The 16,255-nt window shown below is 44.0% G+C and overlaps 4 protein-coding genes across 6 annotated transcripts in view; 2 read left to right on the forward strand and 2 right to left on the reverse strand.

Annotated features, from left to right (window-relative positions):
- Nucleotides 1-118: 118 nt before the first annotated feature.
- LOC105703462 (DNA polymerase epsilon subunit 3) lies at nucleotides 119-2,989 on the forward strand. The gene is made up of 2 exons (XM_012431881.1): nucleotides 119-235; nucleotides 2,618-2,989. The coding sequence occupies exons 1-2, from the start codon at nucleotides 119-121 to the stop codon at nucleotides 2,987-2,989; spliced, it is 489 nt and encodes a 162-aa protein (XP_012287304.1).
- The window catches only part of LOC105703510 (uncharacterized protein C1orf112-like), a 19,663-nt gene continuing 5,142 nt past the window's right edge, over nucleotides 1,735-16,255 (forward strand). Inside the window, exon 1 of one of the 2 annotated variants that reach the window (XM_012431957.1) lies at nucleotides 1,735-2,262. The gene's annotated coding sequence lies outside the window, so the exon portion shown is untranslated. Of the gene's footprint in view, nucleotides 2,263-10,275; nucleotides 10,392-16,255 lie in introns of those variants that run through there. The other variant, XM_012431958.1, reaches the window with a different exon arrangement.
- LOC105703512 (E3 ubiquitin-protein ligase LRSAM1) lies at nucleotides 3,649-9,302 on the reverse strand. 2 transcript variants are annotated; one of them, XM_012431959.2, is made up of 13 exons: nucleotides 8,631-9,301; nucleotides 8,305-8,547; nucleotides 7,826-8,227; nucleotides 7,718-7,747; nucleotides 7,373-7,474; nucleotides 7,183-7,291; nucleotides 6,924-7,085; nucleotides 6,765-6,864; nucleotides 6,263-6,506; nucleotides 6,067-6,192; nucleotides 5,690-5,884; nucleotides 5,332-5,577; nucleotides 3,649-5,171 (listed from the first exon to the last, which is right to left on the reverse strand). In XM_012431959.2, exons 1-13 carry the CDS (start codon nucleotides 8,736-8,738, stop codon nucleotides 5,046-5,048), a joined length of 2,193 nt encoding a protein of 730 aa, XP_012287382.1. In that variant the 5' UTR covers nucleotides 8,739-9,301; the 3' UTR covers nucleotides 3,649-5,045. The 2 variants fall into 2 exon arrangements, with proteins under 2 accessions (XP_012287382.1, XP_012287383.1); XM_012431960.2 differs by lacking the exon at nucleotides 7,718-7,747 and having other exon boundaries at nucleotides 8,631-9,302.
- On the reverse strand, nucleotides 9,891-15,253 carry LOC105703463 (serine/arginine repetitive matrix protein 1). The gene is made up of 5 exons (XM_012431882.1): nucleotides 13,513-15,253; nucleotides 11,174-11,489; nucleotides 10,278-10,383; nucleotides 10,034-10,194; nucleotides 9,891-9,951 (listed from the first exon to the last, which is right to left on the reverse strand). Exons 1-5 carry the CDS (start codon nucleotides 15,251-15,253, stop codon nucleotides 9,891-9,893), a joined length of 2,385 nt encoding a protein of 794 aa, XP_012287305.1.

Consider the following 16,255-nt stretch of genomic DNA (forward strand, 5'->3'; position numbering starts at 1 on the left):
AGAGGAAGAGGAATCGGATGCGGATGCAGCGAATGCAGCGAATGCAGAGAAAGCAGCGAAAGCAACGAAAGCAGTGAATGCAGAGAAAGCAACGAAAGCAGAAGAAGAGGACACAAACATGAAATGCAGCCAGAGCCACCTTCGAATGGAGGCAGATGGTGAGGAGGCCAGAAACCCCAGGTCTCTGCGGAGGGATCTCCTGGGGGAGTACCGCCAGAAAAAGACGGAATCGATGGTAAGTCTCAACATTTTCTGCCTCCGATCCCCTCATGCCGCGGGACGAAAGGTCCGTACCGGCACGGGGATCGGTTGTATGTTACGCTTTGTTTGAGGGACCGCGAGTGGACGGGATGAGATTTCTCGCCGACTCGCGAGTGGCCGCGTAAGCATTGTTTATTTCTTATGTTGTGACTTAGAGTAGGAATAGCTTTCTCCTGGGTCCGCGGTAAATTACGATTCGCGTTTATTTATCATGCGCCGGGAAGTCGGACGACCCTCCGACTTCGGGGCCATCGGTTTCGCGATATTATTTCGAATGATTTTAAAAAGACTTGGGAGGAGGATTCGCGAGGAGCCGACCTCGAGTCGAGGTGGTACTTCGATGTACCTGATCGATTTAGAGCCGCCGCCTCGACGAGGGGAACGTTTCAGGGTTTTCAGCTATTTTCGAAATTCTGATATAGAGTAGAGTCAGTAGCCCGTTTCAACGATATATAAGTTAATCGGAGTAGGATTCTTTCAGCCTCTACAACGGTAGGTGCCTTTTATTGTGGCCGCGTTCTTTGTTGGCCTCCACCCTTCGACTCCTCCAGGAGCGGGTCGAGCGGGTCGGGGCCAGGAGATGCGGTAAACCGTAACATCGCGAATTCCTCCAATTGCCATCCGCCTTTCGATTCCGTAAAAAAGTTACAATTTTTCTTTCATTCAACCGGCGATGGCAATCGGAACGTATGAGAGTGAGAACTGAGCTCGGGGGTCGGAGGCATCCCGGGATGCTGTCCCTAGTTTAGGCTTTTTGTCCCCGGGCGGTATGAGAGAGAATCGTGGAGTGAATGTGTTGGAACGAATGTGTTTTTTTTTTTAAATATAGCTAGGGAGGTAGGTCAGTTGTCTTGAGTGAATGTCTAGTTGTAAGCAGGCAGGGCCAGGGCGGGATCTCATCCTGGGGGTTTGGGAGGAGATCCCGAACCTGGGATAATTTTCCATCGTCCGCGCTTCCGAAAGCGCGGAGGATGTCCACCCTGTTATATATCCGCGGTTGTACAAATTTTCTTTCAGCACTGAAATTAATTAGACCGCGCTTGGGGATCGAGTAAATGTGCAATACGCTCGGACTGCGCATCCTCGGATCGCAGGTCGTCGTTTTGCTAGCTTTTAGATCTTCTCGCGGAGTGATTTTTTTTTTTCTTTTATTAATCCGACAAATCAGGAGACTGCCAAGCGTTCGAGACGTAGGGGGCTCTGCCCGAAGAGACTGCAAGAGTCGAAGAGGCTATATGCCGAAGCGGCCCCTTAAGAAGAGGGCAACTACGATGGTCTTCCGTTCTTTCGAACGGACAATCATCACTTATTTGGCCACGTTGTCCCTCCTATATTTTTATACGTATTTTATCAGGATTGACGGGGAAGAGACGGCGAACAATCATTTTGAACACATCTTCCCTACTCTTCATTTAAATGAATTTTTCCATACTTAGTAATTTGCAGAATACCAGTTCAGTCAATTTAACAGTTCCATTAATTAAAAGTAATTAATAGAAGTCTCATTAATTAAAATTAATTATAAGAAAAAGTCCCATTAATATTCCTAACTTTTAGCAACTTATTCGCCGTCTAATCTCCGACTTCCTGGATTTTTTTCTGTCCTGTTTCGCATTTTCTTCTTGTGTCCCTTTCCAGGTTTAGGTGGACCAGGCTCCAATTTATTTATTTTCTTTTATGTCTATCTCTGCATAGCTTGTTCATCTTGTTGGGAAAGATATTAAAAGTAATAGTGTACGATAGAAACATAGTGTTAAAACCGGTGTAAAGCAGACGGTGTAAACGTATCGAATGAAAATCAATCTTAAGTTGTTGAATTTCGTAATGAGGATTGTGAACCGAGCTTGTCGAGAAGAATAAGCAGAAATGCTTTCCGTGTTTTATATGGCGGGAAATCTGTGAACTTGGAATTAATAATTCTCATTGTTCCCGATTATTCTTAAGAGCTGCTAGCCGTGAAAAACCTCGACATCTTATTCAACATACTTTGTTAATGAAAACGTAAGTGCGGACCACTGTCTCGTTACTGTTTAGTTGCAAAGTGCAACTTTGCTCTATAACCTCAAAACTATTCCCAACATTTTAATTCGACATATGCTTTGGATTAGTTCGATTTAAATTGATTTATGTACTTCAATGAAATAATGCGGTTTTTATATGGTATTATTTATTCCCTGCCAGGGAAATTTTGTGGTTATGTTAATACATATTATTATGAGGTGTCTCGTAGTTGGCGGTTAATGGATTAATATGTTTATTAATGTTCGGATGTTTGGAATAGTATTTGATGCTGCTATTTGTATTCGGTAAAGACTTGCCGGGATTAGAATATTAACTTAAAGTTTAATAACGTCAGATGGCAGAAAAAATGGAAGACTTGAATCTTCCTAACGCCGTCGTTACGAGGATTATCAAGGAAGCTTTGCCTAGTGGCGTTACGGTTGGGAAGGAAGCACGGGCTGCCGTTACGAAAGCTGCTTTCATTTTCATTCTTTACCTAACTTCGTCTGCTAACTCGGTCGCCAAAAAGGCAAATCGTAAGACTATTAGCAGCGCCGACGTGATACAAGCTATGGAGGATATTGACTTTGATCAGTTCATTGAGCCGCTGCAGGAGGCGCTGGAGAATTTCAAGAAAACACAGAAAGAGAAAAAAGACGCGACGACAAAGAGGAAACAGCAGAAAAAAGACGAGGACGACGGGGTGGATGGGACAGAAGACGAGTAGCTTTAATAAATTATCCTGACTTAATGGGTAATAGTCTATTCGTTTGAACTCCGATTTCAAACTAGCTTTTGTCCTGATGGGATTTTTCTTTTTTTGTGAATAATGTTACAGAGTCTTAGAATTAGTCTTTACTCAAATTCTCATTTTTATTATTTGACAAACCTCAATATCCTCCTAAATAGCTTTATCACGTCATTGCCTGATTTTCGTTTATATATCTTTCCTGATATCCTCAAAATTTACTTTGGAATAGAATTTTGTTATTTGATCCCATGAAACATAAAAGATAAATTCACGACGGACAAAAGCAGTCTTAAAATTTCTTTTGTTATTAAGCTTCATGTATCTAATGTAATGTAATATTTATACAAATGTCGTATAAGATATTTTTGTACTCCAAGCAGTTTCTATTAACGAAATAAATTGTAAGAGCATGGTATTCATAAAAGCGTTTGTTAAAATACATACTCTGTACGAGACTGAACATAAAAACAATTGACCTCATATATATTTATATATCGAGGTCAATCGTTTATGAAACTTTTCTCCGAACTGGATGGACCAATTTGTTTAAAACATTGCCATTTGTGTATATGTATATATTGATATTTTCATAACATCTTAAAGGACGCAGCATAGTGATAATCAGTCAGCGTACAGTAGTTGTAAAGAACAACGTATATTTCAATGGTACATTTTTCTTGTGTTGGAAGCAACGCAATCGACATGATTATTTCAATACAACTTCATTGTTCTACGTTACTCTAGATGTTCACATAATGGAGCTACGTATCGTGTAACTTTATTCTGTGAATGTTGTTCTTTTGTTCGGATGAACAGGCTTTTATCAAATCTAACATTACCATGTTCTTAACGATTAGCGCGTTACAAAATGCAGATAACAATTTTAATAAAACGCCTCGGTCGCACCACCTCGTAAAGTTGCCAGCGAGAGTGAGCACAACGCATCATATAAGTGCACATTGCAATCTCAAATTTGTAACGGTGCATATATAAAAAGTCGATTACAATTGTGTCGACTAGTGATCTAGATATTTCAATGCATTCAAACTTATCCTAATTTCACTGGATTAATGATTTATCCGTATGTTACGAAAAGTCAGATGTTCTCACACTTAAGACTTGCGTAGCAAGGTTTTTTATTTCAATATCCCGAATGTATTATAACTAAGATTATTACAATCTTATAAAAAATCTTGGAGTGTAACATCGGTGTGCAATATTCTTGTCGTAAGGGTGTTCATCGTAGGATCCACTTCGTCTAGCACTCGGTGGACATGGCACGTGTAATTTTGATAACTCCGACACTGATTTATGTACATGTCGAGACTATCTAATAATATTCCTTACGTGGCTGAATATATCAAGGAATTAATATTACTCCAGTCTGTATAACGGAAAGCTTGCAGAGAGCTATAATTCTAAATTCAATCAGGGTGGAATGTAGCCTTGTAGAAAATATTCAGCCATGTGGCGCACCTAAGGAAAGCTTTGATCCTCATTCCAATCGACAAGACACCATACGATCCCTCATATCACAGCTCAAAAGTTCAAAGAAGGCAACTAAATCCCCCCTTCCACGCGAAATTCTCAAGCTAAAGGCTAAATCTTACTCCAAAGCCAATCGGACACACTTATCCGATGTAGAAATCAACTTGTCGTAGCTTGTCGCAGTACAGAGGTTCGTTTAAAAATAGCTAAGGGTAAACATGCAAAATCTACTTCTTCTTGATAACCTGTCGATAGCATTGTTCGCTATAAAATATTCCACTTCGTAAGCAATCCGATGGTTAGGTTGAATTTTATCATCAATATTTCTTCGACGGAGAGAAGTGAGGTTAATTCACTTCTTTCCCCCTACAGTCTTCGTTTGGAAAACAATACTATTTTAGTGATACTGTTTTGTCCGACTGTAAATATCCTTTTGCGTTAAAGAATACGTGGCTAGCCTTAAACTAATTAGCAGTTAGTTAACTGTTTATCAGCTCAAGGCAACGTTTTGATATCGTGTGCGATTCATTTTCGGTAAATCCTTTCACGGCGTCAGAACTCGGATTTTCCGACTTATCAAACTCCGACACATCGGACACTCCGTTGTTATCATGTTTGCGCAATTTGAACAGCAACATAAATGCCCGCACGGAAGAAATATCACCTGGCACTGTAACAAATGGCATTAATGTTAAATTAACAGGCATAAGGGAGGCGATAGGAAAATTCATCGATGCAGCTTTTTTAAGTTTGTTGCAAACAGGATATTTTTTTTTAGTAATTCTGAGATTGTTTAAATCTTGTGTATGTACAAGGGAAAGAAATATTACCTGTACATCCATACAAACGACGCACTCAGCTGCATTGATGTTGGTTTCTCCTTCGTCTGCTTTGTAGCTGGTGGAAGGTTCCGCAGGAGGTGCCGAAGGTGTTTCCAAAAAGGTGGAGGGTTCCCTCGGAGGAGCAGAAGGGAGAGTCGAGGTTGTAGCTTCTTCGGAGACCAATTTCTTCTCCATTAAATAATTCTCCACTGCCATTATAATGGCGGCTCGATCGCTCTCACTGTTTATTCCAATCTGAAACAACCATCGCTGTCATTCCAAACCCCTGAACTTTGTTTAAACAATACCTACTGTTGCATCGAAGCTTGAAATTGTTAAAAATTTAGGCTTGTATGTCCTTACTTACGGCGATCAATTGTTCGTGTCCGAGGTTCGGTAACAATGAGGGCAATGTTGATAGAAATGGCAAACAATGTAAGGCTCCTGCTATTGCTACATGTCGGACCAAAGTTGGCTCGAGGGTTTCCAAAAGACCTTGCGGTCTTGCCTCCATCAACGACTGGTACTGCATCAGCCAGAACAGACTGTCTCTCCTTGCGCTCTTAAAAGCAATACAATAATTAACACAATTAACAATACAAAAGAATATATAATATCACTCATATATTTTGGGGCACTTGACGTAAGCAATTCTTAAGACGATATGGAAGTCGCTGTGAAATAAATCAACATTGTCCCAAAATATATGATCAGCATTATGTATGGATTATTAATTTTGGCTACATTAACGTCTCGTTGTTGCTCAATTTGTTTAATAGTGTCTAGAAGCTCTTGTCTTCGTTTTTCTTGTTGGTCCAAGAGATTGACCAGAATGGCGCTTAATGTCACTCTTCTATCAGCAATGTCGTTCTGTAAAAAAATCACTGATGTTAATGTATTGTTGTATTTGGTAGGAGATTGATGTCGGAAATTCCCTCACAAGCTGTTGGTTGATTTCTAATTTTCTTCGCTCGAGCTCGATGATAGTCAGTGCCGCTAATTGCGATTGCACTAAATTAACTTGTTGCACTATGCTCCAGGACCTTGCATCGCTCCTTTCCAATAAAGCTGCGACTGCGGCTTTCTGCAAGGCCTCGTCTTTCCGCAATTTATCGACTAGGTCTTGGCGGTATTTCTCTTGATTTTGCACTATTTGCTTTAAATAATCGTTACTCGTCACTTCCCTGTATGGGAAAATTAATGAACACTTGATCGATGCAACAAATTAGTCCACTTCCTCCACCGAGGGTCCCAAGAAAGATTTTTTAAGATTTTTTTTCGGAGTTATGGAACAACCCGATCACTCTATCCACTTTAGGTTTGCTATCGTAACGTACTCAAGATGTGAAGTTTTAAGGTTAATGACGCTGCTTCTGATTTATTTAGATATTTTAAATAGTGACCGATAGGAGGAAGGAAAAGTAAGATCAGTTGTTACTTACAAGCTGAGCAAAGATTGTGCGGTGCAGTCTCTGAATTTGGTGTACTCTTCGAGCTTCCTTTCTGTCAGTAACTCTTCTTCCAGTAACCGTTCCATCGCAGCTGAAATAATTTATTGTTAGCGTGTCGATGTCATTACACTGGACATCTCAACTACTTACCGAGGGTGTCTTTAGTACGCAGCATAAATTGTTCGGAGTGACATGCCGACAACAATTGCATCTCTTCTCGTTTCTCTCTCTTGACCAGTTCGGCTTGACTCTGTCGTTCTTCTTCGCTGCCTCTCAGGAATTCTTTTATCACCTTGTCGGCATCCTTTTCAGCTATACATGGATTTAAAAGAAATATGTATTATACAATGTACATTACACAGTTGCTCTAATTTTTTTTTTCTTTTAAATAATTTTCTGGACATCCTACCGTTGTATATGTAAGATAGTAGTCGAACACGGTTGTTCTCTCTCTCCTGCTGAACTTTCTCAATTTCTTGCTCCAGTTGTACTTGCTGTTGAGCCAGGTCTTCTAAAAGCTGAACGATTAAAAATTCTCTCAAATTTGAGTCTCTCGATTAACAATCACAAATTGTTATTACGTATCAAAGTGTCGTTACCTTCTCTTTGTTGACTTTGTGCATGGATTGCACCTCGAGTTCGTATTCCTTTTGTTGCCTGATATTCTTCTCAACCTCCAGCAGTGCACTTTGTCGTTGTTCCTAACGATGGAATAAAAGTCTGTTTAATAATAACGCTTTGTGAGGTTATAATTATATTTAAGGAATCAATCCTAGTGATCGCAGCTTGCAGCGAAGATAAACAAAAATGCATCGACAACACATTAAAGCTTGTACGTAGAAGCAAATGATTCTGTAACGATGTGTAAATTATATACTGTAGATTTGTGAATTAACGTGTGGCAAGAAAGCGCGGAAAATAAAACGAAAGGAACACCCACATGCCTTTATAGTTTCTAGCTTCGTTAGCGTGGCCTAGAAATTCAAATCAAAATTATTAACAATACGAAGCGTGTTTGGAGAGTGATTGTGGTGCATCTTTGGATGGTAAACCTGAAGATCGTTGTCTTTGTTGCGATACGTCGTGTCGAGATCCCTGGATCCTAAATCCCTCGATGAGGTGAAACTCTCCGGAGAGTAGTCGATGCCACACTCATTCGCTAGAAAGGCTACGATAATGATGGTTCCTCCGATGAGGACATCCGCTGGTGGATAAGAAATTAACAAGCCGTCCAGTTTGATTTGCTTCAGTCGCTGAGCACGACCTAGGGACTTTGGTAATTTCTGTAATAACCTGTTGTAACTAATATCCAACATCGTCAGTCGACACAAGTTTCCCAGTTCCTCCGGTAAGCTTTTCAAATTGTTCTTCGATACGTTCAGGATAGATAAATTAGCTAGGCAGCCTATTTCACTCGGCAGCTTTTTTATATTATTCTCCTGTAGATACAGCTCCTGTCGATAGAATTTCTTGATGTATGTGATGCGATTGAACGAAGTACATATTAGGGGAAGAGAAATTAAATCGATACCTGAAGCGAGGATAGATGAGCTATTTCGGGTGGCAAATTTGTAAAAACATTGCTACGAAGGTCTAACACAGTGAGGAGCGAAAGATCGCTCAAGGCACCTCCGCCTGAGAGGGAACTCAAATTATTCGAGTGCATCGATAATACTCTCTTCCTGAATACTTTACAGAGAGAGTAGATACCGCAGGGTACTTGTTTCAAAGCACACTCTGAAACATCAAATACCGGCTCAGGATTTTCCCTTGCCTGGAAAGTAATCAAGATAGAGATTTAAAAGTGTGCGCCGTTAAATATTCCGCTGTGACGTGCGTTGCTAGGGTTTAACGTACCAGGTACAATTTATGCTCCAGACGAGCTTTGAAATCCACGTTAACTTTGTTTCCATATTTTTTGGGCAGAGACATCATCGACGTTACGTCGTGGCAGCAGCAGAACATTGTAGAGTAATATCATACAGCGTCATTGTACAATTACAAGCCATTCGGAGCATTCCAAAGGGAACTTTAGCAGCGATGTGTCATTTTCACGATGTAAAATATTCCGTCGACCACTCTTCTACATGTGTTGGCTCCAAGTGTGATTATTTACTTAGGTCCTCGGCGATGCGTTGCTTCTCATGTGCCTTATCTTCTCGTAGACTTTTCCAAGTGTATCACAGTTGTTCGATAGGTTCAATAAGAGACGTAGCTTAATCGACAGCTTTGTTTAACATTAACTAGATGTATAAAAGAACATCGGTGTCATTGGCATTAATTGTAATAGCAGGGAACAGCGTCACAGAAAATTGCATGTCGGTTTATGACTCATAATTATAGGTATCGGTTGCTTTTTTGTGACGACCACTGTGATATATGTACGGTATTATGTACTGTATCATGTACTGTCATGAATAGTGCATACAAACCGTGACATATAAAACAACTTGAAATGTAAACGCTGCAGAGAAATTTCCAAGTGAATTGCGGTCGATTTTGGGCGAATTTTCATATCGTGCTCTCGCGCCGTCTTCCGGCCGCTTAGGGAAGCTCCAGAAAAATAAATTCCCCAGAAATAACTAGGCGTAATAAAGTACCAACGCGAAGATAAATGAACAGGGCTGGGTAAATTAAATACACTAGGGAAAAGAACGCTTAACGACCAACATTTCAGGTTTTTTTTTATTGAGCACACACGTGACGCTTTACAAAAGTAATCTAAAATGTGTAAACGATGAAATCATTGTTTTAGGGACTTTCTGGTTGAGTCGAAAAAGCTGACGAATCGTGTGGATTGAGTGCAGTCGTGTTTATGCACGCGGAATTAGAATCGCCCAAGGGACAGAATGGATTTCCTAAAGAAAATAAATGTTTATAAAGAAAAATAATGAATGAAAAAAGACGTTAAGTGGGCCAGGGACACTTCACAATGATATGTAAATAATTTTCATTAATTCTTTTTCTTTAGAAAAAATTTTTTTTCAATTTTGGAAATCCATTCAGCCCTCTGGGCGATTCAAATTTCGCGCTGCTCCCGCCGCTAGTACACCGCGCGGCCGGAGAGGGCAGTAGGTTCGCTAGGAAACCCTGGATGAGTGTACACCAATTATGTTATCAACAATTCTGGGTCAGCTCCTTCTGACGTAACCGATACTCGGTAGGAGTGAGCATGCCTCTGAAAAAAATTGGAGCAGAATTGATTGATTATCTCGGGGTTTCGTTTAACCTCTAAAGTGGAGGTTTTATTCCCAGTTTACCTCAAAACTGTGTCGAACGAGACATAGACCCCCTTGTCGCACATTCGTCTGTAGAGATGCCAGCATTCCTTCTCCTTCGTCGTTTGAAATTGCGGCTCTATGGAAACCGCCATTATTTCCGGTTCCGCCTTTCTCGTTGGACTCGTAGGTTCTCCGTCTACCTGTGTTACGTTTAATGGTATGATATCGAATAGGAAAGAATTATCCACTAACTACTTATCCAATAGATATTGCCAAACCAAACTTTAACATTCGACGTCTCCTCGGGTGGTGGCGCTTCCGGTGACGCACTTCCGGCTTCGCCGTCGCTTTCGAGAGAGGACTCCTTCCGGTCACTTGTCGCTGGATCTCTGGAAAGGTGAATTTAATTTCTAATCGTTTAATTATTCCTAACCAAGGTGACGCTCACTTTGAGACGAGCAAATCAAATTATTGTTAGTAACTAGAATGTAGTTACTAGACAATTTTACAATGTTAAGGTTATGCTGAAAGGGATTGTATACGTTGTTGCTTAAAGTATCTTTAAGGCAGTTTTCAACCCCGGGTAGGACGGAATACATTAACTGTTCGGATTTAGAACGATATCATAAATCGGAGGGGGATTTAAATCAATTTTACGATCGCGAGCTATCCGTGCATTTCCCTAGCGATTAAATAACTCCCCCAGGGCGGGGAGGAAGGGAAAAATGAATTTCGCCCCTTCGAGAGGGCCGACCTTCGCGATCGCATCGATATAATATTATTGCAAATTATAATACGACGAATCCTATCGCGATTGGCTCGCGACCCAAGGCTGATCGATGACTTCGCCTCGCATTTTTCTTTCGATATGTTGTATCGGGTTGGTCTATAAGTTCCTGCGTTTTTTTTTTTCTAACTAGTTTTCCTAGTGGAAAAAAAATCTTAGATCACGGGTCCCGATTCTGGGGCCACTTTCTGGGGAATTAGGCATAACGCCTGCAGATACGGCATCGCCTGTGCAGAATGGGAGGGCATCGATGTCTCCCGGTGTACGGCCAGACCTTGTCGCCGGATATTACCGGGCTCGCTCTGCGTGACAGCTTTTTTTTCTCTTTTTTTTTTTTTTCGCGTGTCATCGATTGTTGCATGCAATTTCGCGCGACATCTCTCGATACTAACGCCGTGTTCTGCCGTGCCGGGGCGCTGCGTGTCCTGAGGAGCTTCCGCTTCTTGTCGCGGACGTCGCCGATCGGCACCACCAGACATCTCTTCTCCCGGTCGGTCACCGGGGTCTCTGGCTCGGCGTCTACCCCGTGCCCGAACGCGGGGGAGGACGCCGGGACCGGAAGTGGCGCCACTTCCGTTCGCCACGTGGTGGTCTCTTCCGGGGTGGGGAGGGCACTTCCGGTTCCGCGACAGAGCACCGTGTAACGCGCTATGGAGCTCTTCTTCTCATCCTCCTTCTCCTCGTCGGGCAGGTCCTGCTGGAAGGAGACTAAAAAAACATCCGTACTTAGGACAACATAAAAAAAGTCCGGTGCGTTTTTTTTTGTAACTAGTTTTCCTAGTTAAAAAAAAAACACGCATTTGTATTGGGTTGGTGCATAGGTTTATGAGACGAGGTCTTCCGTTGCGGGTGGTAGAGCGTCGCGACAAGTACGCGTCCTTGCCAGGGCGAGACGGCACGATGGCATCGCCAATGGCCCATTTTCTACCGACTGTATCCACTTTCGATTATTTGCCGGGTCGAACCGCTCACGAAGACAATTTCGAGATGATCGGGGCCGATTAATAACCGGAGCAGGGTAATGGGTCGCGCGACCTCGCGAGCTGCAAGTTTCTACCCTTAAGGCGAACGAGTTTCTCCCTCGAAAGTGTATTTGGCGCGAAACTCTACCGAGTATCTTTACGGGGAAAGTGGTGGGAAGATGTCTCGTTTATGAACCTTTCCTCCTAATTTAATCTAACACACCCTGAACACCCGGGTGCGATCGCACCCCGTCGGTGTTGGCGAGCTTACGGAACGTTTACTAAAAACTAGGCCAGGCATATCCCCTGTCATCGATTTTGTCTCGCGATGAGACCGACGTATTAAAGTTCGGCCAGCTTTCCCGATTGTCTTGACTTCCTCCGAGACAACCAGGCCGAGGCTAATTGCTTCCTTATTAATTCCTGCAATTTTAACGTCGATGCGATTTTCATTTGGCTATATTCTTCATAATTTTCACGATGAAACAAAGGATTAATAATTTTTTGGAATTTTTTATCTTTAACTTTGAGGGACGTGAAAAATGTACTTGGCGCGGCGTCGAAAAAGTCAGGCGTATATTTTCGGGAGGACCTCTCCCTCGGTAAGGATAGGGGGAATACCTTTTTATAATAAATGATTAGCAGATCGGAGAATCGCGAGTCGCTTTTCAGGATTACTCCCGGAATTCAATGCTCGCGTGTCGCGTCTTTCCTAATTAAACTCGGTCAATTATCGCTGCCTCTTCACGGCCCTTTGCACGAATCTCGGTGAATTCCCCCGACTGCTCTTCCGTCAACTGGATATTCCATTATCACGGTAGATTAGCAGGAACGAAGACCTCGTACATGCCTATTTAATAAGATTCCCTAATTACCGAGCGCGGCCGCAATTAACGTTTTTCTCGTTTATCTCGTTTCTTGCGCACGAGGCGTTTCTATTAATTTCTTTTTTTTCCGCCGACAATTGTTTCCGAAAGGACTTTAAATTCCCTGGAAGTGTGTAATGACTTTTTCTATTAACCCTTTGTACACGGAGCCATCTCGACGTATGGGCGAAATTCCTCTGCCCGTGCAGGCGATATTCGACCAAACGTCGCGCGCCTTTAGGCGCTCTTAGTAGCCAAAGGGTTAAGGGTCCGATACTTTTTTTTTTCTTGTAGGATTTATCGATTTGTTCGGAAACCCGTTTTTTAACGAAGATTCACGGTAATCATGTAATTAGGCTGTTTTGCCGATTGGTTCGCAACGCGAATATCACGTGTAGCTTCTCAGGTAGTTATCGGGGTACCGAAAGTTACAGGAATCGGAATGAAAGTTTAAAGATTGCCAGGTGAATTTGGAAATTACCACCTGGCGAACTCGCACCTGCAATCGGGACTTTGTAGTTAAGCCGCTCTCTAAACACGCCCATTAATTAACCCCGACGAACTTATCCTTCCGTTCAAGATCCCTACTTCCACCACTCGAGTTAACGAGGGAATTGTACACGCCAAATGATCTATATACATCAGTTACAAAGCTTACTACAGCAAGATCATTGTTGCAAAATCCAGGGAATTTTTTCATGCCCAATGATGTGCGTGCATAAATTAAAAAGCGTACTACAAGATCATTGTTGCAAAAAATTGGGTGAATTTTCCATGGTAATTACCGTGCATAGTGGAAAATAATCGATCAACGAGATGTTTTCCGATATGTCGGTGGTATCGATATTGTTTTTTTTTTTTTTTTCTTCAATGTCCTAACATCAATCCAAAGAAGTCCATTACCCGACTTAACCGGCTTCCTCGTGGTAGTGATAGCAGGACTCCCCTTGATAATAGGCGTCGTGGGAAGTTTGTTCCTCAGCTCGTGAATCAGCTTATCATCCCTCGGTGAGTGTTCGATATCGCTATCACTATCAGCCGAGCTTACGAGGGATACCATGGTGACGACATCGGCGATTTTGGGGTCCAGGGTTCCTTTGTTAGGTCGAGCTCCTCCTGGGTCTCTTGCCTCCTCGCAGGGGGTTTTGCAGTGGACTGTAGAGGGTCTTCGTTTCACGGTCTTAGCACGCCTTTTCAACGTCGCTGATTTTATCGGCCGATGGGAAATTGCTGGCCTAACCGGCGCTGCTGATGGAACTTGTTCCTTTGGGTCCGGGGATCTCGTATCTTTGGGCCCTGATAAGGGCCCGCTGATAGCCGGGGCGTCTATCGTGATGCTGACCAGGGTTCTGCATGGTCCAGAGCTCAAGGAACGTCGCTGGGGAGGAGCCGAACCTGTCCTAGTGGCCAGGGTCCTCTGCTGATGGGGATGTTCCTTGATTCCTGACCTATCCACTATCGGGGCGCTGAAGGCTTTGTTCGCGTTGCTGTGATAACTCGCTCGTTTTAGTCTGGCCTCGGAGAAGTCCTTCTCCGGAACCCGGGGCTTCACCGTCGGGGACGTCTGGTGCCACTCGTTGATCTCCCCCGTGCAGCTGATGCTGATGCAGGATCTCTTCTTCGCCTCCTGGGGCTTTGGGGGGTTGGCCAGGTCTTCCCCGGGTTCGGGACACCCTGAGTCCCCTGCTCTGGTTGCAGGAGCTGGGTCGTTGTCGTTATCTTGAGCCTCGGGTTCGGTTGTTGGGGTGTAGGGACCTGGGGATGGGGTCTGGTCCGATACCGGTGGTGGGCATTTTGGTGGATCCTCTTCCTCGTCCTTTGTAAAGTCCTCCCGAAAGGAGACCCTCTTCTCCGCCGTCGCGAATCGCTCCCTCTTCTTCCTCGCCTTATCCTCCTTTCCTCCGAGGTCCTTGGTACCTCTACCCTGGTGCCCTCCCATCGTCCTCGAAGTCTCATCTCCCTTATCCTTATCTCTCCTCCCCAAATCTAATTCCACCTTATCCCCCGTTTTCGCTTCCGACTCCAGGACATCATCCGAAGCTCCAAAGGACGAGCGATCCCTTTCCTTCGGGGTTGCTCCGTCCCCCAGGTCCTGGGTGCGGATCTCCTGGTTTTCCTCGGATTCGATCCTTGTCTCGGGAGGTCTTTCCTCCTTCGAGCCCTTCCCTGATCCTGGTATCCCCGTTGTCGTTGTGGTGGGCAGTTCGGACTCGCTCCTCTCCTCCAGGACATCGTGGGCCAGGAAGATGTCGATGTTGGACTTGTTCTCCTCCCTATCCTTCCAAGCCTGTCTTAGTCTCTCCGCGAGTTCCTGTCGGGAATAAAGGATCGTCGCCTTTTCTCCAACGTTTGGCCGCCCAACCATCTTCGAGGTCTTTGTTGTCGGTGCCCTTGTCCTGATAGAAGCTGTCCCGGTCGTCGCCACGACCGGACTTCCATCGACGTGGTGGTCCTCTCCCCAGGCGATTCGTACTTTAGGCCTTTCCGCTTCCTTTCCAGGGTGCTTCCCTCGAATCGGGTTGGAATACATCCCCAGGGGTCTCTCGTTGTCTGCCGATCGTTGTCTTCTCACTTGCTGTCTTCTCTGAGGCTCCGGCAAGGACAATTGCCTGACCGGCCCAGGAGGACGTCTCATGCTGGACATTTTCCCCGACAACCAAATAGCCCCTAAATGTTAATTCTCATGATCAATCTCTATTCGGGATTGACGAAACGTCGGAAAGAATTTTTTTTTTCGATTTTTTAACTCATCCCTTGGCGACATCCTTTCATATTTATCATGTTTTGCTCTTGTCGCAGGCCTGGGGTATTTATTCTTCGGTCATCAGGGGTATAAAGAATCTCTTTGTTAACTTTTTTTCCCGCTCCGAAGAAGGAAAAGCAGCCTTTGGGGAAGAGGCTTCGGGTGGATCGCGACTTCGCTGAAGAGAGGGTCCAGATAGTTACAGAGGGCGCCGCGGTACCGGAGGGAGCGCCACCGGCGCTCGCCAGCGACGACTGAGACTTTCTGTCTGGGCGTCCTAACCTCCATCCCATGCCCTCTTCCACGCGCATCCACCACGAGGCATCCATAGTTACCACATAAGCGGAGGATAATCAACCTCGCCGCCTCCACGAGCAATATAACCTCCTCCTCAGGGTTAACGCCCGGGAGTCAGCGCCATGCGGCGGTTCTTTGTACTTCTACTTTACGATGGACCAGGCTAATTTCAAGATTTTCCATGTATATCGCGTAAACCAAGTTTACGATATGCAAGCATCGAAGACTTTGATATCAGACGTACAGTCCAACGTCGGTAACTTAGGTATCTAGAGGAATCATTTTGACCGACGTCGGTCGAATTTCTCGTGTTTCGCTTCGCCTTAAAAGTACCCCCAAGGGGGTTGGGTGTACCGAAACCAACTCCAGCAGTCACCAGTCGGTTATTGATCAAAAGTTTGCCTATCATCTGACAGGTTGTTGTCTAGAGTTGCCATGGCATCCCTCGCCGATCACTCAAAATCGCCCCTAGGAGAGGGCGAGGGCCGAACTTTAAATGGGAACTTTCGGAGCACGGGGCAACTTCGACTCGACTTGGCCTCCTCGTAATGGCCCGGATGCCTATTAAGGGCTACCTTTAATTGGCACACCTTATCCGAACCTCGG

Source organism: Orussus abietinus, unplaced genomic scaffold (genome assembly GCF_000612105.2).
Source record: "Orussus abietinus isolate OABI.00-Male unplaced genomic scaffold, Oabi_2.0 scaffold78, whole genome shotgun sequence".
NCBI classification, from domain to species: Eukaryota; Metazoa; Arthropoda; class Insecta; order Hymenoptera; family Orussidae; genus Orussus; species Orussus abietinus.